General features: G+C 45.1%; 1 protein-coding gene across 2 annotated transcripts in view; it reads right to left on the bottom strand.

Annotated features, from left to right (window-relative positions):
- Positions 1-476: 476 nt before the first annotated feature.
- LOC119953219 (nuclear receptor ROR-beta-like) overlaps positions 477-24,322 on the bottom strand; it is a 66,147-nt gene continuing 42,301 nt past the window's right edge. For both annotated transcript variants that reach the window (XM_038777245.1, XM_038777244.1), the window contains exons 5-10: positions 21,873-21,994; positions 20,555-20,687; positions 15,704-15,811; positions 15,235-15,345; positions 11,862-11,974; positions 477-2,521 (exon numbers count right to left, since the gene is read on the bottom strand). In XM_038777245.1, coding sequence (XP_038633173.1) covers positions 2,360-2,521; positions 11,862-11,974; positions 15,235-15,345; positions 15,704-15,811; positions 20,555-20,687; positions 21,873-21,994 — 749 coding nt within the window. In that variant the 3' untranslated portion in view covers positions 477-2,359. The remainder of the gene's footprint in view (positions 2,522-11,861; positions 11,975-15,234; positions 15,346-15,703; positions 15,812-20,554; positions 20,688-21,872; positions 21,995-24,322) is intronic.

Below are 24,322 nucleotides of genomic sequence, written 5' to 3'. Positions count from 1 at the left end.
CACTTGGCCACCTTCTTCCTTTTGCTCGCTACATTCTTAATAGTGGAGAGTCGCACATAGTTCTATACGATAGTTCTAAACGATATAATTCTATACTTCTGTGGGCACGGATAGCTTTCTAGTACTTTGTTCAAATGACCATGTTTGAATGCAGACTGAGGATCCGAATGGACATTACAGCTGTCTGTACACATCAGCCAATAACAATTAGGAATGACAGCTGACTTGTTCATTGTCTCCCCCTTGGTCCAGGCCGTTGATTTTGATCGTAGTGAGTCTTGTTCTTTCCTTGGCAGATGTTGACCAACATGTAGGCATTGAACCTGGGCTGGTTTGGGCTCAATATCACCTCAGTCAGTGCATTTACTTACAGAGCACATCAAAAACTTGCAATGTTCCTTTCTATGTATTGCACACAACACTTTTTAAAACCCTGATATAATATGCGACAGATTCCAATGTAACAATCAATTTTGTTATTTGATCCCTGTTGAAGCCATATCCTTTGCACAAGTCACATTTTATGGATCTTCATCATTGCTATCAAACTGAATACATATCTGCAGCCCCTTGTCTGTTAGAATGCATCATTTCTCTTCCCTGTCCCCTCTCCACCAAAATCTCAAATCACATCTGTGCTGAGAATCCATCACTGTATGTAAAGCTGCACACTATCATTAAACCAATAAATAATTAACTTAAACAATTTTGCTTGTACATTGTTATATATTATTCCCTTATAGGATATCAGTAATGGAAAAAATAGATTACAAAACACACTAAAACAAGTGTTATATTTCTAAAAGCCAGTTCTTTCAAACATTGCAAGAATGTTCAACCGTTTCCATCACATTTTACGAAGGAATGGGTGTGGTAAAAGTTTGCAGGTGTGCACTGGACACTATACATTGTCTTTGCGGGAGAATCAGATAATAGATGATAAATTCCCTGAAAATTTTGCAAAGACTGTAAATAATATTCAGAAACTATTCTTGATCTGGGATATATGGGAGGAGCAATGGTGTAATATGTGAATTTGCAGTGAGAGAAAGTGTATCTTTACCTTTAAGGTGCACTGTTGTCTGCGGAGTGCAGATCGCAGTTAACAATTTTGTTTTTAATCAGTAGTTTAGCTACATTATTTTAGTTTTGTGGGTGCCTACAAAGTCAGAGGTAAAATGCCACACTATTATTGTGCTCTATTAGCTTAGGCATGTTACTTCTTGAAGAACATAGCTATCTTACAGCAGACTATACAGAGAATCCTTTCCAGCAATCCTGACTGCTTTTTCATTTTTTTTATTCAGGTTTGCCATAGCCTGGAATAGTTTGGCTCTGTAAATATAAAAACCTAATGCGTAGGCATCTAATATACTAAACCAGTAGTCAGCCCAATTGTCCATTTTATGGCTACCATGGGAAACACTGGATTTTAGTCTAAGGATAAAATAAAATACATTGCAAAGCTAGAACTACTGTCCATGAACATGGTCATGGTGCTAATGGGCACATATCGTATTATTATTACATGCAGGTGTTATTTTGACCATTTTCTAAAGATATATATTAATAATATAAACACATCCACATTTACATGTACAGATTTCAGAGATTTTAATTGCTGGCTTCAGCATTGTTGTAACTTAATTCCAAGGCACCTTGATGCACTCCTTCAAATCTCCACCATGTATTATTAGAATTTACAGTGCAGAAGGAGGCCATTCGGCCCATCGAGTCTGCACCTTAGTCTGCTTGGAAAGAGCTCCTTACTTAAGCCCACGCCTCCACCCTATGCCCATAACCCCACCTAAACCTTTTTGAACACAAAGGGCAATTTAGCATGGCCAATCCATCTAACCTGCACATCTTTGGACTGTGGGAGGAAACCGGAGCACCCGGAGGAAACCCATGTATTTTACTAAAGAAACAATCAACCGCCTGGAAAATACATCTAACATCAATGATGAACCACAAGAACAACTCTGAAATCATCGAAAAACTCAGAGTAAAAAGAAACATCCTTCATAAAATATATAGGTTTGCAATACAGATAAAATACTATCTATACTCCTTTAACTCACTTTGCTTTTTACCAGCAGAAACAGATTTTAGATAGAACTTCAGCCGGTCAGTCTTGTAATTTTGAATTAAAACTGGTCCATGAACTCAATGGAACCAGCTTTTGAATGTCATGCACAAGGATTTTCCACTATACAGTTTCCAAGTATTTACATTCTTTTGACTGTTGCGGTATGAGGTGCAGCTACATTCATCCCAGTGCTATTGCAATTGGTGATTGAGGAGTTTAAATCCATTCAGTTTTCACTTTGGGAATGCTGTGTTACAAGGAACCATCAGTTTAACTGTTGGTGGAGTCTGGATACTGTATCTCTGTGCTGAATACTTCCTTGTAGAGTGGGGGAAAGTTGTGTACCGTTTGTGGATGTAACAACCTGAACAGCTGGAGCTTATCCACATGAAGGTTGCAGACGGACTTCACCATAGATAACTTGGAGATCAGCTATTGAGGAAGAAGAGAAAAAACTGCAATGACTTGTGAGAAAACAGAAAAAGCTTCTTGATAAAATAGTAGAACTTTTATTTTTACCGAGCATTTTTGAAAAATGTATTATTCATTAGATATTGCCTATCCCTAATTGTCCTTGAATAGTGTGCCTCGCTCGGCCATTAAGAGTCAACCACATTGCTGTGGGTCTGGAGTCACATGTAGGCCAGACCGGGTAAGGACAGCAGATTTCCTTCCCTAAAGGACATTAGTGAACCAGATGGGTTTCCAACGACAATCAACAACAGTTTCATGGTCATGATTGACTTTTAATTCCAGATTTTAATTGAATTCAGATTTAACCATCTGTCCCCAGAGGATGAGCCGGGTTTCTGGATGACCAACACAGTGATAATATCACAGACAGTCACCCACTCCCTGTAGAATTACTGCTTGGAAGATTAGCATATGAATTATTGATGCTTTCTATAACATCTCTATTATATTCTATTACTCCACTATTTTAAAAGTGATGTAAATACCCTCATTAAAATATTGGGCAGAAAAATATGATATAAAATCGCTAGGCTCAGATGTCATATTAAAATATACAGTATATAGAATAAAATTGGACAATTTACTGTAAAATGATATTGAATTCAAGTTGGTTCAGGCATATATATGATTTTAAACTGAACATGAAGGAATATCTGGAAGTAGAGGAGACAAAATTTGGGAGTGGAGCAGACAAAATCTGGGAGTAGAGGAGACGGGGTATCTGGGAGTAGAGGAGACAGAATTTGGGAGTAGAGGAGACGGGGTATCTGGGAGTGGAGCAAACTACGCCTGTGACTGACGAGTTGCTATTGATTTAACATTTTAGAGCACAGTCTGCATGACATTATGTGGTTTCAAAGAAGTCAATTTAACTTCATTCCCCAGAGAGAGAGATCCACAGCATTGGTTTATACCCCCATCCAATATTACACATCACGGATCTCACAACTGAACAGAATATCAAACCAGAATTACAGCAGATTCTGTCAGATTCCAAAATGGGCTGGTTAGGTTAAAATTACTTTACCCACCATAAATGTTAGACACAAGCAGGGAGTGGGCAACAGGTCAGCAGAGGTTCACTAACCACCTGATAGTTCCAAAATTGGGCTGTTTTGAACATATGGCCTCATTGAATTAGGGCTGTTGGGACAATAGGGGCTGGTTTAGCACAGTGAGCTAAATAGCTGGCTTGCAATGCCAGCAGCATGGGTTCAATTCCCGTACCGGCCTCCCTGAACAGGCGCCGGATTGTGGCAACTAAGGGCTTTTCACAGCCACTTGATTTCATAGAAATTTCATAGAATTTACAGTGCAGAAGGAGGCCATTCGGCCCATCGAGTCTGCACCGGCTCTTGGAAAGAGCACCCTACCCAAGGTCAACACCTCCACCCTATCCCCATAACCCAGTAACCCCACCCAACACTAAGGGCAATTTTGGACACTAAGGGCAATTTATCATGACCAATCCACCTAACCTGCACATCTTTGGACTGTGGGAGGAAACCGGAGCACCCGGAGGAAACCCACGCAGACACACGGGGAGGATGTGCAGAGTCCGCACAGACAGTGACCCAAGCCGGAATCGAACCTGGGACCCTGGAGCTGTGAAGCCATTGTGCTATCCACAATGCTACCGTGCTGCCCGCAGATTGAAGCCTACTTGTGACAATAAGCGATTATTATTATTATGTCAGATGGCCAGGCTGGTGTTGATTTGTCAGGGATGGGGCAGCAGACATATCACACTCTGGGGACCACCTCCCTGTTTCCACCCGACTGGAAACCTCAAAATTCCCCTATATTGCCAAGATATTGATGTATAATTTGTCACGATGCATGTGTTAACTGAAGACTGTCAGAACCAATTATTCAATATTTAGGTGAATCAAAACTAATTGCATTTGAAACATGTCCATTGCAGGTGGGGCAGACAATCTGACAGATTGTTGACCTCGGAGCCGGAGCGAACAGAAAATCCCATCCATGGGATTTACAACATGAAATTGTCATAGAATTTACAGTGCAGGAGGCCATTCGGCCCATCGAGTCTGCACCGGCCCTTGGAAATAGCACCCTCCACCCTATCCCCATAAACCCACTTAATCTATTTGGATACTAAAGGCAATTTAGCATGGCCTTTGGACTGTGGAAGGAAACCGGAGCACCCGGAGGAAACCCACGCAGACACGGGGAGAACGTGCAGACTCCGCACAGACATTGACCCAGCGGGGAATCCAACCTGGGACCCTGGAGCTGTGAAGCAACTGTGCTAACCACTGTGCCACCATGCTGCCCACTAAATCATATTAACTTGCACCAGTTTACTGGAAAACAACCAGTATATGCAACAGAATGAACATCCTGCAGTCTTGCTGCATGTTTCCATGTCTAATTCTTTGTCAGGGGCTGGTTTAGCACAATGGGCTAAACAGCTGGCTTGTACTACAGAACAAGGCCAGCCGGAATGTGGCAACTAGGGGCTTTTTGCAGTCACTTCATTGAAGTCTACTTGTGACAATAAACTATTATTATTATTATTCACTTGACCCGTATGAGTAGGTTCTTCCTGGAGGTGGAGGACAGATGTGAACGGTGCCAAAGAGGCCTGGCCAACCACGCCCACATGTTCTGGTCTTGCCCCAGACTTGTGGAGTACTGAACAGCCTTCTTCGAGGCTATGTCCAAAGTGGTGGGGGTGAGGGTGGAGCCATGCCCGATAGTGGCGGTCTTCGGGGTTTCAGACCAGCCAGATCTATTCCTGGGGAGGAGGGCGGACGCCCTTGCCTTTGCCTCCCTGTCGCCCGCCGTAGAATCCTGTTTGGCTGGCGGTCAGCAGCACCACCCAGAGCTGCAGACTGGCTGTCCGACCTCTCGGAATCTCTCCAAATGGAGAAAATCTAATTCGCCATCCGAGGGTGGGACGACGGCTTCCACAGAACGTGGGAGCCATTCATGCAATTGTTCCGGGACCTGTATGTGGCCAACGAACAAGAGGAAGAATAGTCGGGTGGCCAAGAATCAGGGGAAAATGGACGGGAATCGGGGGAAGGTAGCCGGGAGGGGGCGGGGGGGGGAGGGCTACGGGTTCGTTATGGGGGTTTGATGGCTAGCTAAGGCCCAAAACCAAACTGTAAATAAATGCCTATAAACATTGGGGCAGCATGGTAGCATGGTGGTTAGCATAAATGCTTCACAGCTCCAGGGTCCCAGGTTCGATTCCCGGCTGGGTCACTGTCTGTGTGGAGTCTGCACGTCCTCCCCGTGTGTGCGTGGGTTTCCTCCGGGTGCTCCGGTTTCCTCCCACAGTCCAAAGATGTGCGGGTTAGGTGGATTGGCCATGCTAAATTGCCCGTAGTGTCCTAAAAAGTAAGGTTAAGGGGGGGTTGTTGGGTTACGGGTATAGGGTGCATACGTGGGTTTGAGTAGGGTGATCATTGTTCGGCACAACATCGAGGGCCGAAGGGCCTGTTCTGTGCTGTAATGTTCTAGAATGTGCCTCGGCCATATTGGGGAATGTAAAATATGTATGCCGGCTAAAGGGGGCGGCCACAGTTGTTATTATGAAGATGCTTACCTGTAAATATACATGTTAATTTTTGCGTTTGTGTTTTTTTCTAATAATTTGTAATTTGTTGGATATAAAATATGAAAACTCAATAAAAAACATTTCAAAAAACAAAAAAATTATTCACTTGACCCTTCTTACTACAGTCTGTAAAGATTCAGGATGTTGTTTGTTTTGCATATACTGACATTTAAAAAATAGAACGTGAAGGGGATTATACTCCAGAAACTAAAGTTAAGTGTACATTGTGTCTAATTTCTTGACTATAATTGAAAATTGCCATGATTTTATTGTTATTGCCACTGCAGCTACTATTCAAGGAACCAGAGTTATTTACTGTTATCAACTGGACTAATGTTTGCAAGCTGTTCTTCCTCAGAAATGAAATACAGGACATGATCAATTAAGTATTTTTATAAAAGGAAAACCTAGTGTAGGATTAGACATTTTGCTATTTCAGTTGCTGGTTCGGTTTGAGCAGCGTGAATGAAGGTTTTAATTCCCCAAAGCAGTTTTAATGGAAGTGGATTGAAGTGCAGGCAACCAATCACTCTCAGGATATGGGCTGTTCACAAATCTATTCTCTTTCAGGGGGCTGCGTGGTTCTCAAACCTTTACTAGGAACACCTGCTGGCCAGCTTCTCCCGGGCCCGGGAAATGAAATGAAAATGAAAATCGTTTATTGTCACAAGTAGGTTTAAAATGAAGTTATTGTGAAAAGTCCCAGCAGATGGAGATGGTCCGAATATTACAACCAGCACAATATAAGAGCTTGCATTTACGCTACATCACAGAAAATGGCCAAGGTGCTTCATGAGTGTTTATAGTTGTAAACATTAGAAGTAAGGTATAGTAAGGCGGCACGGTAGCACAGTGGTTAGCACTGTTGCTTCACAGCGCCAGGGACCTAGGTTCGACTCCCGGCTTGGATCACTGTCCGTGCGGAGTCTGCACGTTCTCCCCGTGTCTGCAAGGGTTTCCTCCGGGTGCTCCGGATTCCTCCCACAAGTCCCGAAAGACGTGTTGTTGGGTGAATTGGACATTCTGAATTCTCCCTCTGTGACCCGGACAGGCGCCGGAGTGTGGCGACTCGGGGGTTTTCACAGTAACTTCATTGCAGTGTTAATGTAAGCCTACTTGTGACAATGAAGATTATTGTTACAGTTTTCAGTGGGTTTAATTTAATGTTTCTGTGCCTGGAAAAGTAAAACCTATAGTTAGCTTCATGCTGGACAAAGGTATGTGTATATGTGGGGGTTGGTTAAGTTTGAACTGTGACACTATTGTGCTTGTAGACGGTTTCAGTGTGCAGAGCAAATAAAAACCCAGAGAGGGACAAGTCGTTGATTAACAACAGGGGGCCACTCTCCATAACAAAGGGATTTCCTTTGTTCTTGTTTTAGCTGAATTCATTGGCAGTTGGAGGCAGGTAGCGAGAGAGAAGGCAGCCCTTGATAGAAGAATTTGGTTTTAGAATGCTAAAGAGGGGACATCTCTCTCAGCCTTGCTAAAAGAAAAGCCATACTGTGGAGATTCCAGAAGCCTAACGTTTAGCTAGTTAAGGAAACTAGAGATATGAAGAGATGGGTCAGAATTCTTCATTGGGGTACTAAGGGCGCAAAAAACAGAGCCCCATTTTGGGCATATGTGCAGGCACCGGGAAATGCCCGCTATCTGACGGGACTCTGCCGTTTTCTTGGCCTGGGTCGGAAATGCACCGCTGAGTTCCAAGCTCAACCCGTCAGTGCTGGAAGATGATTCGCAAACCGGGCCACCATTTTAAAATTTCACCCCGATCTTTCAACCAACTTCTGCTCCTCCACCATGGCCTCCGGACACCCCCATTGCCCCAATTACCTCTCAGGGGGTCCTCAGGCCTCCCCCTCACCCCACCTCTTAAGGGCAGTTTGCCTCCTTTCCCAATCTCTGGCCCGGGTACCCGGGGACCTTGGCACTGCCAGCCTGGCACACAGGCAATGCCATTGTCAGCAGTGCCTAGGTGCCAGGATGTCAGTGCCCAGGTGCCCAGGTACCAGTGCCAGGGCGCACCTTGCCCAGAGCCTGACCACCCTGCGCCTCCAATGGCCTGGAAGACTCCCCTCCTGGTGCTATTACACCTCACCACATTTCTGTGGACTAAATGGTGCCATGGTGATGTTTCCCAGGTGAGGCCATTAGTTCCTGGGTCTCGGGAGAATGGCTCATTTCAGTACCTTGTGGGTCACGCCCAGTGAGGGCGAGATCCAGGTTGCGACTTGTTGCGAGATCTCGGTGGATCTCCCGAGGCTTTCCGAGCATCGCAAATCTTACGGGATTTAATAGCCTCGCCGCGTGACCCAGGCCGTTAGATCGCACCCTAAGTGCTGCCGCCGGGACTGAATAGTGCGTGATTCACGTTCCTGTTGCGAGCGCTATTCAGTAAGCAAGTCAGAATATGCAAATAAGCCAGCACTCTGCCGGTGTGAATTGTGAGAAATTCCCGGCTCAGCGGGTGGTGTGACCACTGGGACCGGAAATAGAGCCAATCAGCCTGACTACCGGAGGTGTTTTTAAACGCTGCACTCACCGCACGTTCTCATTCCAGCCATGAAGACGGCTCAGAGAAGACCTGTGTGCTCCTCCCCGGGTTCGGGAGTCCGAGATGGACCCACTGGGCGATGCCAGTGAGGAGAGGAGGGACATCCTCTTCCCCAGTGAGGGCCGCACACTCCAGCCTGCCCTCCTGAACAGCGCCTGGGAGGAGGTGGCAGAGGCAGTCAGCGCTGCCAGCAGGCGCGCTCTGCTGCTTCCCTGCCTCCTCTGCAGTAGGGCTGCACTTCTGAGGAGTGGCAACACCTGGGAGGCTCCTGATTGAGCTTGGCTGCTCCCATCCCCTTGATGATACCGTTGGGGTATGAGGGTTTTCAGAGGGGCAGCCTGGGTGGGCCCCCAGTTGACCAGAGGCTCTGTGAACACTTACAGGACACAGTGAGCAGTCAGCAGTGTGAGCAGCCAGGGCCACACCCGAAGAATCCTGCTCTCAGTCTCCCGAATGGAGAATCCAGCCCCATGTTTAATAAATGTTTTTTTTATTGCTACTTTGTTCCTCCACCTTTTGATTTGATAAATGTTACCGTCTTTTTGAGTTCTATTCTAGGATCTTCCCGTCCAGTTAGAATACCAACTGGGATCTTAACAAGAGTGATGTCATCAAAATGCGACACCAAGCCGCAGGCAAGGTATTTGGGTGGATGGACAATAGTGTTTCTTTGCTGCACTGTTTTGGGGGCAGGATGAGCAGCAGATTGATCCAACTAAGCTTCCCTGCTTCACTCCCGCTTCTGTGATGGAAACCTCACATTCAACTGTCTTCCTGCCATGATCGTACTCCCCTAATCAAACTCTGGAAACTCACTCATTCTTCCCCACCCAGACCCCATCCTCTAACTTCCACCAAAAGCACAGAGACTCTGCCCTCTCCCTGATCCAAACCCGAGCCATCTGGACCTCTCCAATGTTGAGCATAGAACATACAGTGCAGGAGGCCATTCGGCCCATCGAGTCTGCACCAACCCACTTAAGCCCCCACTTCCTCCCTATTCCCGTAACCTGTAACCCAATAACCCCTACTAGCCTTTTTTTTGGACACTAAGAGCAATTTAGCATGGCCAATTGGCCAATCCACCAAACCTGCACATCTTTGGACTGTGGGAGGAAACCGGAGAACCCGGAGGAAACCCACGCAGACACGGGGAGGACGTGCAGACTCCACACAGACAGTGACCCAGCCGGGAATCGAACCTGGGACCCTGGCGCTGTGAAGCCTCAGTACTAGCCACTTGTGCTACCGTGCTGCCCTAAACACTGATGATCCTAAGCAACCCCCAATCTAAGCTCTGAAAACCCCAACTACTTCCAAGCTGCTCTTCCACACTGTCAATTTGGCTGTCGTCAGACTGGAAACCTATTGAAAAAGGCTTAAAACCGGTAAAGTAACAGACAAGCAAAGATCGCAGAGGTCATAAACAGAAAATGCTGGACAATCTCAGCAGGTCTGGCAGTTTTGACAAAGAGTCATCCAGACTTCTCTCTCCACAGATTCTGTCAGACCCGATGAAATTTTCGAGCATTTCTGTTTTTGTTTCAGATTCTGCAATCTGCAGTAATTTGCTTTTCTGGTTTTCCCGCACCCAAATCCCTCCGTCGCTGTTCTCTTCTCGCCTCAGTGACATGTTTACAAGTTATCGTGCATCCAGATCATCTCATGGATAATGTAAAAGTTAAAATATCCCTTTTACATACACAAATAATTGCCCTTAAAAAATGAACATGTTGCATTCTAATCCAAGAATTGACATTGAGATTTAGAAATTTACTGACATTCTGCCAACATAACTCGACGGAAGCAAAGAACCTGAAAGAAAAATGTCTTGAATCCTGAAAAATGCAGAGCTGCTCTGCCAGATAAAGATTATATTTGGGATTTGGATTACTAGAGAGAAAATAAAAATAGCCATATGCTAAATCATTCTTTGCGAGATCTATTAATCATTCATTCAGTATTTCACCAAAACAAAATACAAGCCACAGAAGTCCACTGTCATTGTGTTGCTGAGCTGCTTCTATGAAATATAGTCTTGGATAAACTGCAACGTTCTTCAGCTAAATACAAGATAGTCTAAAGCCATTATTTCCAGGCTTGCTTAAAGTCTGTCCCTTTACTAAAGGTACCTGTCCTTGTTAAACTCTCCCTCCAGCTCCCCACCTTCCTGACTCCGGTAAAAATGTTGATACTCCATTAGCTCCTGAGCAGAATTCCCTGCTCTATATCCTCCACATCACAAATGCCAACCAGCTCCTCTGTCTCCTCTGCAACCACCTTGTGCCTTTGTGACCTCTGACTAGCCCATTCCAATACTGTCCCTCTGTAAAGTGTAGATAATCAAACCTTTGATCCCCGTGTTCCACCCTGCACCAAATACTGCCCGTCAACATGCCCTCGAGGATTAAGTTGGCTCCAAATTCCCCAGTGCCTCAGGTTTTAAATTCTCGGCTTTGTGTTTAAGCCTCTCCATTATCAGAACCATCTTCAAGAACCAGAACCGGTCCCTGAACTCCCCATACCTCCACTAGTAGCCTTGTGAATTTCTGCCCTTCACCACCCGCAGTTTTTGGGGATCTCTAAGCTTTCCCCAGACCCTGAAAATCCATCTCCTTGAACAAGCTTTTGATCATCTCCTGAAACATTTTTGTCTTAGTCCTTATACTTTCGCCCTGATGCTTCTATGATGTGCCCTGGAGAAATTTTCTACATCAAATTCCTACACAGATGCATACTGTTGTTCATCTATAGTGGATTGTACTGAATCGCACTAATTTCCAAACTGTATCAAACACAATTTATGAAGAAAATAGGGAGGCAGCGGCGAAGTGATATTGTCGCTGGATTAGTAATCCAGAGTCATGCTCCAGGGACCCGGGTTCAAATCCCTCACGGCAGGTAATGATCTTTGAATTCAATAAAAATTTGGAATTAAAAGTCTAAAAGTGACCATGTCAATTGTCGGAAAACCCCATCTGCTTGATTAAATGTCCTTTAGGGAAGGAAATCCATTATCCTCACCTAGTGCAGCCGACATGTGACTCCAGACTCCAGCAATGTGGTTAACTCTTAAGTGCCCTTAGGCAATAAAATGTTGGCCCAGAGATGTTCTCATCCCACCAACAAATACATATTTTAAATCAATGTACCTTTGATAACTTATCATCGTCCAGGTGAGTTTTGTGAATGACATGTTGCAATGCCTCAAAAATCTTGTCCTGTAGTTTCTTGACCTTTCTAGCTTCAGTCAACCATGGTCGGTCTGAGAGAAAGAGGCAGAGACATCAGTAATTGTTTGGAAAGATTGGAATTAGTTTGGAAAACTAATGATATCAGATTGGCTGCCCGATCTACACGGTGCCCGTTATTAGTTCCATCGCAGTCAATGGAATGAAATATTAGATGTTATGCATAACAGGTGGCTAATCTGATACCATCTATTTTGCATCATTGCACAAGAAAAATTTCAATGCTACAGGATGGCTGGTAATGAAGCCCATTGCTGGTTTCTGGTAAAGCAAATGTAATGGCTATTCATCCAAAGCCTGTATAACAGGTACAGCTCACTTCAAACAGAAAAATGTCACTAAACATCATTCTGCATTCATTTATTTCTTTTTGGAGCTCAGAACTCCAAACAACTGCTGAAAAACATAAGAACTAGGAGCAGCAATAGGCCATCTGGCCCCTCGGGTGCAAAACAGTGCCATGCACGGGGGCATTCGATCCGGGCCTTTGGAGAATCCGCGCTGCCATTTTTAAGTGAGCAGTCCCAGGGAGGGCGAGATCCAGATCACGATGTCTCGCGAGAGGCCTCATAAGAACATAACAAGAACATAAGAACTAGGAGCAGGAGTAGGCCATCTGGCCCTTCGAGCCTGCTATGCCATTCAATGAGATCATGGCTGATCTTTTGTAGACTCAGTCCCACTTTCCCGCCCGAACACCATAACCCTTAATCCCTTTATTCTTCAAAAAACTATCTATCTTTATCTTAAAAACATTGATTGAAGGAGCCTCAACTGCTTCACTGGGCAAGGAATTCCATAGATTCACAACCCTTTGGGTGAAGAAGTTCCTCTGAAGTTCAGTCCTAAATCTACTTCCCCTTATTTTGAGGCTATGTCCCCTAGTTCTGCTGTCACCCGCCAGTGGAAACAACCTGCCCGCATCTATCCTATCTATTCCCTTCATAATTTTATCTGTTTCTATAAGATCCCCCCCCCCCCCCCCTCCCGCATCCTTCTAAATTCCAATGAGTACAGTCCCAGTCTACTCAACCTCTCCTCGTAATCCAACCCCCTCAGCTCTGGGATTGACCTAGTGAATCTCCTCTGCACACCCTCCACCGCCAGTACGACCGTTCTCAGGTAAGGAGACCAAAACTGAACACAATACTCCAGGTGTGGCCTTACTAACACCTTATACAGTTGCAGCATAACCTCATAGTCTTAAACTCCATCCCTCTAGTAATGAAGGACAAAACTCCATTTGCCTTCTTAATCACCTGTTGCACCTGTAAACCAACTTTTTGCGACTCATGCACTAGCACACCCAGGTCTCTCTGCACAGCGGCATGTTTTAATATTTTATCATTGAAATAATAATCCCTTTTGCTGTTATTCCTACCAAAATGGATAACCTCACATTTATCAACATTGTATTCCATCTACCAGACCCTAGCCCATTCCCTTAACCTATCCAAATCCCTCTGCAGACTTCCGGTATACTCTGCACTTTTCACTTTACCACTCATCTTAGTGTCATCTGCAAACTTGGACACATTGCCCTTGGTCCCCAACTCCAAATCATCTATGTAAATTGTGAACAATTGTGGGCCCAACACGGATCCCTGAGGGACACCACTAGCTACTGATTGCCAACCAGAGAAACACCCATTTATCCCAACTCTTTGCTTTCTATTAATTAACCAATCCTCTATCCATGCTACTACTTTACCCTTAATGCCATGCATCTTTATCTTATGCAGCAATCTTTTGTGTGGCACCTTGTCAAAAGCTTTTTGGAAATCCAGATATACCACATCCATTGGCTCCCCGTTATCTACTGCATTGGTAATGTCCTCAAGAAATTCCACTAAATTAGTTAGGCACGACCCGCCCTTGATGAACCCATGCTGCGTCTGCCCAATGGGACAATTTCTATCCAGATGCCTCGCTGTTTCTTCCTTGATGATAGATTCCAGCATCTTCCCCCCTTCCGAAGTTAAGCTAAATGGCCTATAATTACAACAGTGGTGTCACATTTGATAATTTCCAATCCGCCGGGACCACCCCAGAGTCTAGTGAATTTTGCTAAATTATCACTAGTGCATTTGCAATTTCCCTAGCCATCTCTTTTAGCACTCTGGGATGCATTCCATCAGGGCCAGGAGACTTGTCAACCTTTAGCCCCATTAGCTTGCCCATCACTACCTCCTTAGTGATAACAATTATCTCAAGGTCCTCATCTGTCATAGCCTCATTTCCATCAGTGACTGGCATATTATTTGTCTGGCACGTCAAATCTTATGCAAGATTTAACTGGTGCTGAGGCCATTTGATCGGGCCCGGGGTTATGCTGACTTTTTGCTCCTGCTGAATTCTCCATTCCTGCCTCCACCAAACCCGCTGGGCAGAATGGGAGAAATACCCTTAAGCAAGGAGGAAGAGGAGAAGGGAAGATATTGTGGATGGAGGGCCGATTCCCTTGGAATGTGTCATAACCCCCAAGTGGAAGCCTTCACTGATCTCCCGTGGGGTACTAGCTCCCCCATGTAGGGGGTGAAAGCCAACCATCTGGGGCTCGTTATGAGCAAAGATTAAAATAGGCCCAGATCAGAGCCTGGTGAGATAAGTCCCACCAGTTGGGAATTCACTTGGAGTGAGGTTCTGCATTCTGTAGACCCTTGTAAATAAATGTGTCTTCAGCCTTCTCTAGAATGAAAATTGAGATATGGAATGATAGCATGTCTCCTGTCCATAGCAATTAAGAGATTCAACAACATGACATTCCACAATGTCGTACTCATTAAGGGATTGGTTTAGCACAGTGGGCTAAATAGCTGGCTTGTTAAGCGGAACAATGCCAGCACCACAGGTTCAATTCCCGTACCGGCCTCCCCAAACAGGCGCCAGAATGTGGCGACCAGGGGCTTTTCACAGTAACTTCATTGAAGCCTACTTGTGACAGTAAGCGGTTATTATTATTATTATTTTCCACTTTAAAAAAATGAAAGTGACTTCTGCAAAGTTTGAAATCCAAGATGTTGAACCTGGGGTTCACCCATCAACTGGTTGAACCATCCGCTCACAGGTGAAATGGCAATTCCCCATCCAGTGCCACTAGCACATCCCTTTCAGAGAGCACATTGGCTCCTCTCAGTAGGTGGAGTGGTTCAAGCTAGGAATCATAGCAAAGAACCCAGTTCGCTATTACTGAAGCTGCAGACAGTACCACTGGACCATATACAACAGTCATTGTTGGTCAACAATCATCGGATTTTCCAGTTTAATTACATACCAGGTGACAGTAAGATACCCGCTGTGAATAACGCAATCTCGTCCTCAGACAAATGCAGGCAGCACAAGCTTTTTGCCAAGTCAAAGATAATATTGATCAAATCATCACAACCTGGGGATAAAGAGGAAACATTAGCTCGCCCAATGAGTTCAGCTGCAGGAACCGGTGCAAAACCGATTACTGGAAAATAAATAGATTACAGAAAATGAAGATCATCAACAATAAATTATTGCTGTGAATTCCTAAATCGGAATGAATGACAAAAAGCAATATTTGAGAATCTCTTGAATTTCAGAAACTTTTAGGGCAGGTTTGGTGTCAACACGGTGATGGCGGACTCCTGGTTTGCAATAAGTCTGCACATCCCGACTTCCATACAGGAAGTTTATGTGTCAATCTGGCACCATCAAATTTCTAGGCTGCATTTACTTGTAACACAACCTCAAGCAAAAGCTAATCAAAATCTTACCCAGTGATTTGAAGATCTGCGTGCCTCCATACTTTCCTTCAAAAAACAGTGTATTGTTCAAAGGGTTATATGCTCTGCACATTCGAACCAATAAGACCTCAAGGCAACCTAGAACAGGAAGACTGACATTTTTCTCTCTAATCTCACAAAATCAACACTTCATTTTGCAACAGAAACTTCAATGTGTGATTTGAATTGGTCTGTGCATTAAAATTGACATTCCAAACCGAACTTTAAAATGAGGACAAAATTGAATTGAAAAACTTTTTTGCTTCAATCTAAAAAGGCAAGAGGCTATTAATGTGCCTATCTGGGGTGAAAGGTTAGTTAAAGAAGACATGCATCTGAAAAATGGGGGAATGGTAAAAATGGGGAAAAAGTAATTTGAGGATAAGCTTAATCAATCCGTCCAAATAACTGAGATGCTGGATTCCACCCACCCGATTGTATCCTCCACTGAAAATACAGAGTAGTATTTGGGAGGGGGGGGGGGGGAGAGAATCCGTGCCCCTCCCAATCCCATTAGCTTCCTGTTAGTAAACAAAAGACCGGCTAAGGACGTGATCGACCCGAATGGGATCAGAGTCCCTGTAGTGCGATTAGCCGGATGTTTACCGGTGGTCACATCGCTGAGAAACAACCCACCATCGAACGGCCATTCGGGTAAATCAGTGCCTCAGCGAGGAACGTGGATCCGAGGGTACACTTAGTCCCATTTTCTGCATCATGGATCCCCTCAGTGCCAGGAGAGATTGGGGAGCCATTTTTAAATCCCTGTTGCGTGAAAAATGCCAGCTTGGCACCCTGGCAGTGCCCCTGCCACAAAGCACCTTGGCATTGCCAGTCTGGCAGCCAGATGACACCAGCAGTGTCAAGGTGCCACTCTGCCCAGAGGGCATGTACCTGGGGACCTTTGATTCCCTGGGAGACACCCCCACAAGTGCTGTTCTGTCTGGTCCCTGTTTGTGGAGACCAGAACTGAACAACGCTCTCCCGAGGTCTCTGAGGCGAGGAAGTTAGATCCCACACCTTGGTTAGGTCTTGGAAATGCATATTAAAGAGAAACTAGCTGTCTCACTCTAATATGCAGATTTGCCAGAATGTGGGGCGGGATACACCCCTCCCCAGCGGGGTGGGGAGTCCCGGCGGGAGGGGGTGGAGTGAACCACTCTGGCGTTGGGCTGTCCCAAAGGTGCAGAATCCTCCGCGCCTTCAGGGGCTAGGCCGGCCCCGGAGTGGTTTGCGCCATGCCGGCCGGCGGAAAAGGGGCTTGGCGCCATGCCAACCGGCGCTGATGGTCCTCCACCGGCCGGCGTGAGTCGGCCCATGCGCGGGAGCGCCAGCGGGTGTTGACGTCATCCCCGCACATGCTCAGAGGGATTCGCTTCCGCACCGGGAATGGCGGAGGACCACAGCCTCCGGTGCGGAACAATAGAGTGCCCCCACGGCACAGGCCTGCCTGCGGATCAGTGGGCCCCGATCACGGGCCATGCCACTGTGGGGGCACCTCCCGGGGCCAGGTCCCCCTGCGCCCCCCCAAGAACCCCAGAGCGGACCTACTTCAATTTACGCCGGCAGAACCGGCAACAGACGGGCGGGGCTTCAGCCCATCGCGGGCCGGAGATTTCAGGCAGCTCCAGCACCCATTGAGTTGTGCCGGACCCCGCCATTCTCCGAGGCAGGCGGCGTGACTCACGCCGAGCCGGATTTTGGGGGGCAGGAGAATTAGGAGGACGGGATTCATGCCAATCCCTGGCGATTCTCCCACCTGGTGGGGGGTCGGAGAATCCCGCCTGTGATACCTCCCACGGTGGGCAGGATTCGCATCCCGACATCTCACATCTCGCGAGGTGTGGCGAGCCAGAAAATCCCGGAAGAGGGATCTCCCGGCGTACACTGGCCACTCCACAATGCTTGTCAGGCGCAATACAGCCAGTAAATCTCAGCCTCAGTCTGTTTTCACAGAGGAAGGTGAAGGTGGGGTCAACTGAAGGAGATGTTAAACATCCACTCTTCAAAATCTTAAGAGGAAACTGCATCAGAAAAGTAGAAAATAGTAAATCAACAAGAGGGTTTAGAATTAGTTTTTTCTCAAAGAACTGAGGTAAAAGTTCAGAGAAAGTTTTTCAATTCAGAAAGTTATTAGAACCTCTTTACTACAAGTAGTTATTCAGACAGATACCAACTACTTTTAACAATGGAATTGGATTAAGTATTTGTAAAGGAAGAATGTAAAAGAATACATGGATGAAGGAAGAAATGGTGTTTGAATAAATACGCCCTACCTACAAGCACAAACCAGTGAGCTGAAATTGGAAGAATGATATAATTACTTACATCAGTTCCAACCTTCCTAGTTTGTAAAAAGTTCATACATGACTTGGCCCTCATGTCCACTGGCAGGTTTTCAAAACCTGGTATTAAATCCATTCAGCTCATTTGCTTTGCATGTTTGTGATTAATTTAGTAACAAAAATAACATCAGCTCTGAAAAGCTCCAATAGCTTGGCTCTGTCTTTGCTCTAATGTTCAAGCTTCCATTTTAAAGTTGAATGTAATGTAGAGTGTAAACAGTGAAGGACATCCTGACAATTTTCTAAAGATAGTGAGTGGCATTTCCCACCATTCCCCTCAGCAGAATCCTCTGGTCCCTCTGACGGTGACCCACCCCCCACCGTGGGTTCACTGTGGGTGGTGGAGGGTGTGGACAATGCAAAACCCTGTTGACAGTAGCTAGACCAAAGATCCCACCACCAGCTAATGGTATGCGAAAACCCCACCCAGTAATACAACTGCTGTGTTGGTATGTCCCTACATTCTAGAAAATTCATGCGGGCTACAAATTTACAACTTGCCACGGAAATGAAGGAAATGCATTCCACGGAAGTGTTGTCTGTTTTATTACACGGGAGTTTTCTCTGTTGTTTTCCAGGACAATCTCTAAGTGATCACTTAAGGAGAGCACATCATCAATATGAATGATAAGTAAAAACATCTAGCTATCCATAGCACAAATTTAAGAAGTGTAAAGAACTCCTGAGAAATGTGCACAGCAACTCAAATATCATTATTTCAGTTCAGTTTCTAATCCATCAATCCACACAAATATTGAAATGTATAACTTTTGCAAATCTGATAAAGGTGCAAGGTACACTTGACTTTGTAACATTGTTGAATTACTTTTCCCCAGATACCAGAATGGATTATCCACTCTTTGTGTTAGAAAACAATAAGGTTTGTTTTAAGTGTGTTTAATTTAATGCTTCTGTGGAAGGAAGTGTAAACCTATAGTTAGATTCATGCTGGACAAAGGTGTTTGTATGTGTGGGGGTTGGTTAAGTTCCAACTGTGACTCTATTGTGTTTAGAGAGGGTTTCAGTGTGAAGAGTAAATAAAAGCCTAGAGAAGGATAAGCCATTGCTTAGCGGGGGGGGGGGGGGGGGGGGGGGGGGGCACTTTCCAGAGCAAAGGGATTTTCTTTGTTCTTAGTTTTAGCTGAATTCATTGGCAGTTGGAGATGGATAGTACGAGAGAAGGCAGCTTTCACAGCTCTGCTAGAGCCAGTTGGTTTTAGAAGGATAAAGAGGGACGTCTCAGCTTTTCTAGAAGAAAAGCCATACCCTGCAGTAATGGTTAAAAAACAAGTACTGAGATCGGGAAAAAAGCCAATTAAGGAGCACTGTTCAGTTAAGACAGACAGAGATGAGAATATCGAGACACCAGAAAGACATCGGAAGTGATTTTCAGGTATGTGTAATTCTATTAGTTGGATTAACTATAGAAATCGGTGGCGGGATCTCAGAGTTTGTTTAAAAGCAGTCAAGGCAAAGAGAACCTAAAAGAGGATGGTGTAAAATTGTTGCCTGGATTTGATATTAAAAGTGGAGTGGAAGCTTGGGTTAAGAGAATTTGTGAAAAATAGACTGGAGTTCAGAATGCAAACTGCTGAGGGTATACAGGTGGAGTAGGCCATGTGGCCCTTGAGCCTGCACCACCATTCAATATAATTATGAAAGAAGATTTGAAAGCGTTTTTGGGAGTGGAGTTTCAAAACTCACGTTGCAGAAGGTGAGGCCCTTTCATTCCACTCCCATGAATGATATCCAATAGAGAGTCATCATCTCCCTAAGATTCAGAACAGTCCCAGGGTTAGAATTAATAATTCACTCTGACCCTCAGCTTTATTCCTTTTTCGCAGCTGCTGTTTTCTGCTGTGGATTTTCATTTGTCACAAAGCTGCTGAATTATTCCTGCTCAGTCCCAATGTCCACTTTTCCTAAAATCAACGGACGGAATCGCCCCAAAAATACAATGTTGGCTCAGGTGAGACAATCGGTGTAAAGCTGATAGGCTGCACACTCAGCTTTTCCCACCGTATAAAAGGGATCAAGATCCACACCATACCATCAGAACCCACCCCCAAGCATCAGGGCTCTCCCTCTCCCCTTCACCCCTCGCAGGCCCTAATGGGGCCCTCCAGGGAGCCCAGCCCTGACTGACAGCACCAACCTGTCAGGGGTCAGGGGACAATGCCAGAATCCTGCCCGGTTTCATTTTTGAAAACCAATCATGAATCACCCCAGGTGTGAGGAGAAGGTGTTAGGCGGACGTTACAATGTCAAGGCCGGTAAGTAGATGTTAATTTATTTAAAATTAAGGAAATCAGGCTCAGGCCTGAGTGTGAACCTGTTCACATCACTGGCAGGGGCAGGGAAGATCTCAAATTGCCGGCGAAAATTTAATGGCCATTATGGATTTGCGCCTGAAATCGACGGGACCACTAAATCACGGCCAATATTTTGTGTCTTATCAGTGTCTCGCTACCTTTGTCAGAATAAATGTGCTAGGTACCTGCTTTCAGAAGTATTATCTGATCATTCTGACACAGCTCCATGAATCCACTGATTCGCTTGGCAAATTCCACCACATACTGGATTGCATTTGTCACTTGGATCGCACACTGCTGCCACATAGTCTCACAGGACTGTTAAAACCAGAATCAAAGTAAATATATTGTACAAAAGACATCACCAGATTTTATACTGTAGATTATATCAGTCAAGTAATAGTGACCGAGTGATCAATATCTTCTTTTATCTATACTTTTTTTTATAATTAGGTAACTCTTATAATTTAGTAGATAATTGAGTTACCTAATGTGGTCATAGAGGAAATACCTGCAGCAGGAAACAGTAATTCCTGGAAAATATTATGATGGAACTCTGATTTAGTCTGAGTTGCAATTTAGGTCAATTCTCCTTCTATGTGATAATTCCTGCAGAACGCGCAGTGGGTTTTAGTGATTACAGTTATGGAGCTTCAAGCCTCTGCAATAATGGGACAACATCCAAGAAGCCCTTAAACAATCCCAACTCTCTTAGTGTGATGGTGAGGCAGAGTTTCCCATTAATTGAATTAGAAAGTAACAATGACAGCTTATATTTCTGCTATCTTTAATGTAATGAAACAACCCAGGGTTCTTCAAAGGGACATTATAAAATATGGGCCACATAAAGTCAGTGAGCAAACCATGGTCAAAGAGGAGGGTTACAAAGGAACGTCTTAAAGGAGTAGAGCCAGACAGAGAGGCCAAGGGGTGTGGCCAGGATGTTCCAGGGCTTTGAGCTGATGACTACCAATTAGAATAGGGAATGAGCAAGAGGCCAGAATTGGAGGAGTTCAGATATCTTGGAGAGTTGAAGGAGATTGCAGAGGTAGGGAGGGGCGAAGGGGGGAATTTGAAAACAGAGGTGAGAATTTTTAAATCAAGATGCTGCTAAACTGTGAACCAGTGTGGGTCACAGGTGTGAAAGGGGAAGGGGATGTGGTGCAAGGTAAAAAACAGGCAGCAGAGTTTTGGATGGTAAGAATGTGGGAAACCAACCAGGAGTGCACTGGAATACTAGACACGCACAGAGATGCGCTCTCATTCTTGTGGATAGCTATCACCGATAAAAACAAAATCAGGAAAGTAACCTTCGTGGAATATGTTTATATCTTCTCTCTATAAACAGGCTGAATTCCAGTTGAAAATATTTTTCCCACATTATATTAGCACAGAGTGAATGAGAATATTATTTCAAATTAACCTGTTGTGTTTTTAATGTGTGAAGATTTTAAATTTTTGTAGCAATTTTTGAAGATTGCTTAAAATAGGTTTAATTGGTACCTTATTTTGAAAGTTCCGGATTTCCTCTTGTGTATAGGGCTGCCAGGCAAGCTGCTTCAATTCTTCAATTGTGTACTGACAAGTCTCCAAATGTGATTCCACCACATTCTGTGCTACCCGATCTGGAGAAAGGGTCACAGGTTTTAAAGGGATGACACAAGACACTCAGCCCAGAACCAAAAGTACTCATGAATTTAATCCAATGGATCCTATTTATAAAGGTCCCCCCCCCCCCCGCCCCCACCCACCCAGCCAGCATCACGGAGCAGCATGGCATATGCTGCTCATATTTACCATTAAACCTTCCAGCTTGCCCACTCCAAGCTGTGAACAGCAGAGCAAAATAAACAGGGCAACCAAAAGAAATCTCATTGGTTAAGGAGAAGGATTGAAAATTCAATGTCAAATCCGGTACGGAAACAGACATTTAAAAAAAGAAACATTGGATTAAGGGAGAGAAAACATCCAAATCAAACAATGTCATGATCTATAATGTGCTTTCAAAATATCGGTGGGGCTAATCTCACTCACCACTATTTATACAAGACAAGGAACAAACGTCAGTCAAATGTAAATCTTCAATTGTTGTTGTCATTAGCTTTGTCAAAATGGCATTTTTGTGTCTGATATTCCAATGAAGATCATTAAACGGTTGTCGTTTCTGAAGGCAGACACTAATCAAACCCACTGCTGATGTTTAGGGGGTAATAGTGGGCAGCATGGTTGTACGGTGGTTAGCACTGTTGCTTCACAGCTCCAGGGAGCTGGGTTCAATTCTGAACTTTGGTCTCTGTCTGTGCGGAGTCTGCACGTTCTCCCTGGGCAGGATTCTCCCATCCCGCGGCAGTGTCCACGCCGTCGCATTTTATGACAGTGTGAACGGGCCGCTGCCAGGACTAATTCTGGCCCCTACAGGGGGCCGGCACGGCACTGGGGTGGTTCGCACCGCTCTAGCTGCTGATCGCCGTGGAAACTGTGTGCCGCGGGACGTGGGCATGCGCAGGGGTGCCGGTGCCAACGCACGCATGCGCTGTGGCCTCCTTCAACGCGCCAGCCCCGACGCAACATGGCGCAGGGCTACAGGGCCAGCGCGTAGGAAAAGAGGCCGGGGGACCAGAACAGTTGGTAGGACGCGACCATCAGGCCTGGACTTGCAAAATCCTACCAACTGTTCGGGCTTGAGACAATTCACACCTCTTTAACCTGTGATTATCCCTCTCCCTGGATCTGCAATGATTTGATTACCTGTAAATGCCTGCATTCCAAGCATTGTCCAGCATCTCTGACTTTGTCTATATAAATGTTTCTGGAACATACCTCGCCATTCACCTGAGGAAGGAGCTGCGCTCCGAAAGCTCGTGTTTGAATCAAACCTGTTGGACTTTAACCTGGTGTTGTAAGACTTCTTACTGTGCTCACCCCAGTCCAACGCCGGCATCTCCACATCTTAGCTTTTATTGGTAGAGGGATTGAGTTTCGGAGCCATGAGGTCATGTTGCAGCTGTACAAAACTCTGGTGCAGCCGCATTTGGAATATTGCGTGCAGTTCTGGTCGCATTACAGGAAGGATGTGGAAGCGTTGGAAAGGGTACAGGGGAGATTTACAAGGATGTTGCCTGGTATGGAGGGAAGATCTTATGAGGAAAGGCTGAGAGACTTGAGGCTGTTTTCGTTAGAGAGAAGAAGGTTAAGAGGTGACTGAATTGAGGCATACAAGATGATCAGAGGATTGGATAGGGTGGACATTGAGAGCCTTTTTCCTCGGATGGTGATGTCCAGCACGAGGGGACATAGCTTTAAATTGAGGGGAGATAGATATAGGGCAGATGTCAGAGGTAGGTTCTTTACTCAGAGAGTAGTAAGGGCGTGGAATGCCCTGCCTGCAACAGTAGTGGACTCGCCAACATTAAGGGCATTAAATGGTCATTGGATAAACATATGGATGATAAGGGAATAGTGTAGATGGGCTTTAGAGTGGCTCACAGGTCGGTGCAACATCGAGGACTGAAGGGCCTGTACTGCGCTGTAATGTTCTATGTTCTATGAAACCCAATTGCTGGACGTGTGGTCCGGAGTCTCACTCCTTCAGGTTTTGACAATTTTCAGGGAGATTTAAAATGTAAAATTTTAAAATGTCTTTTTTCCTTTTCCTTGTTTACTTTATTCTCTGTTAATCGAGTATTTCTTTTCCGCTTTATTTCTCTTTCTATATTTGTTTTGACATCGCATTCACACTCCTTCCCAGCCCTTCATCAGCTTAGATTTTAAATGGTTTGATATCCCTGTAATGAGGGGGGGTGGGGGGAGGCACAGTTGGCACCCCAAGCATCAATAAGGTAGCCCGTGGATCTCAGTGCTATTGTCGCTGGACTAGTAATCCAGAGACCCAGAGTAATGCTCTGCAGATCCGGGATCAAATCCACCAGGGCAAATGGCGGAATTTAAATTCA

Source organism: Scyliorhinus canicula, chromosome 18 (genome assembly GCF_902713615.1).
Source record: "Scyliorhinus canicula chromosome 18, sScyCan1.1, whole genome shotgun sequence".
Taxonomy (NCBI): Eukaryota; Metazoa; Chordata; class Chondrichthyes; order Carcharhiniformes; family Scyliorhinidae; genus Scyliorhinus; species Scyliorhinus canicula.
The sequence above is the reverse complement of the archived record's forward strand: the minus strand, read 5'-3'. Positions and strand labels throughout refer to the sequence as shown.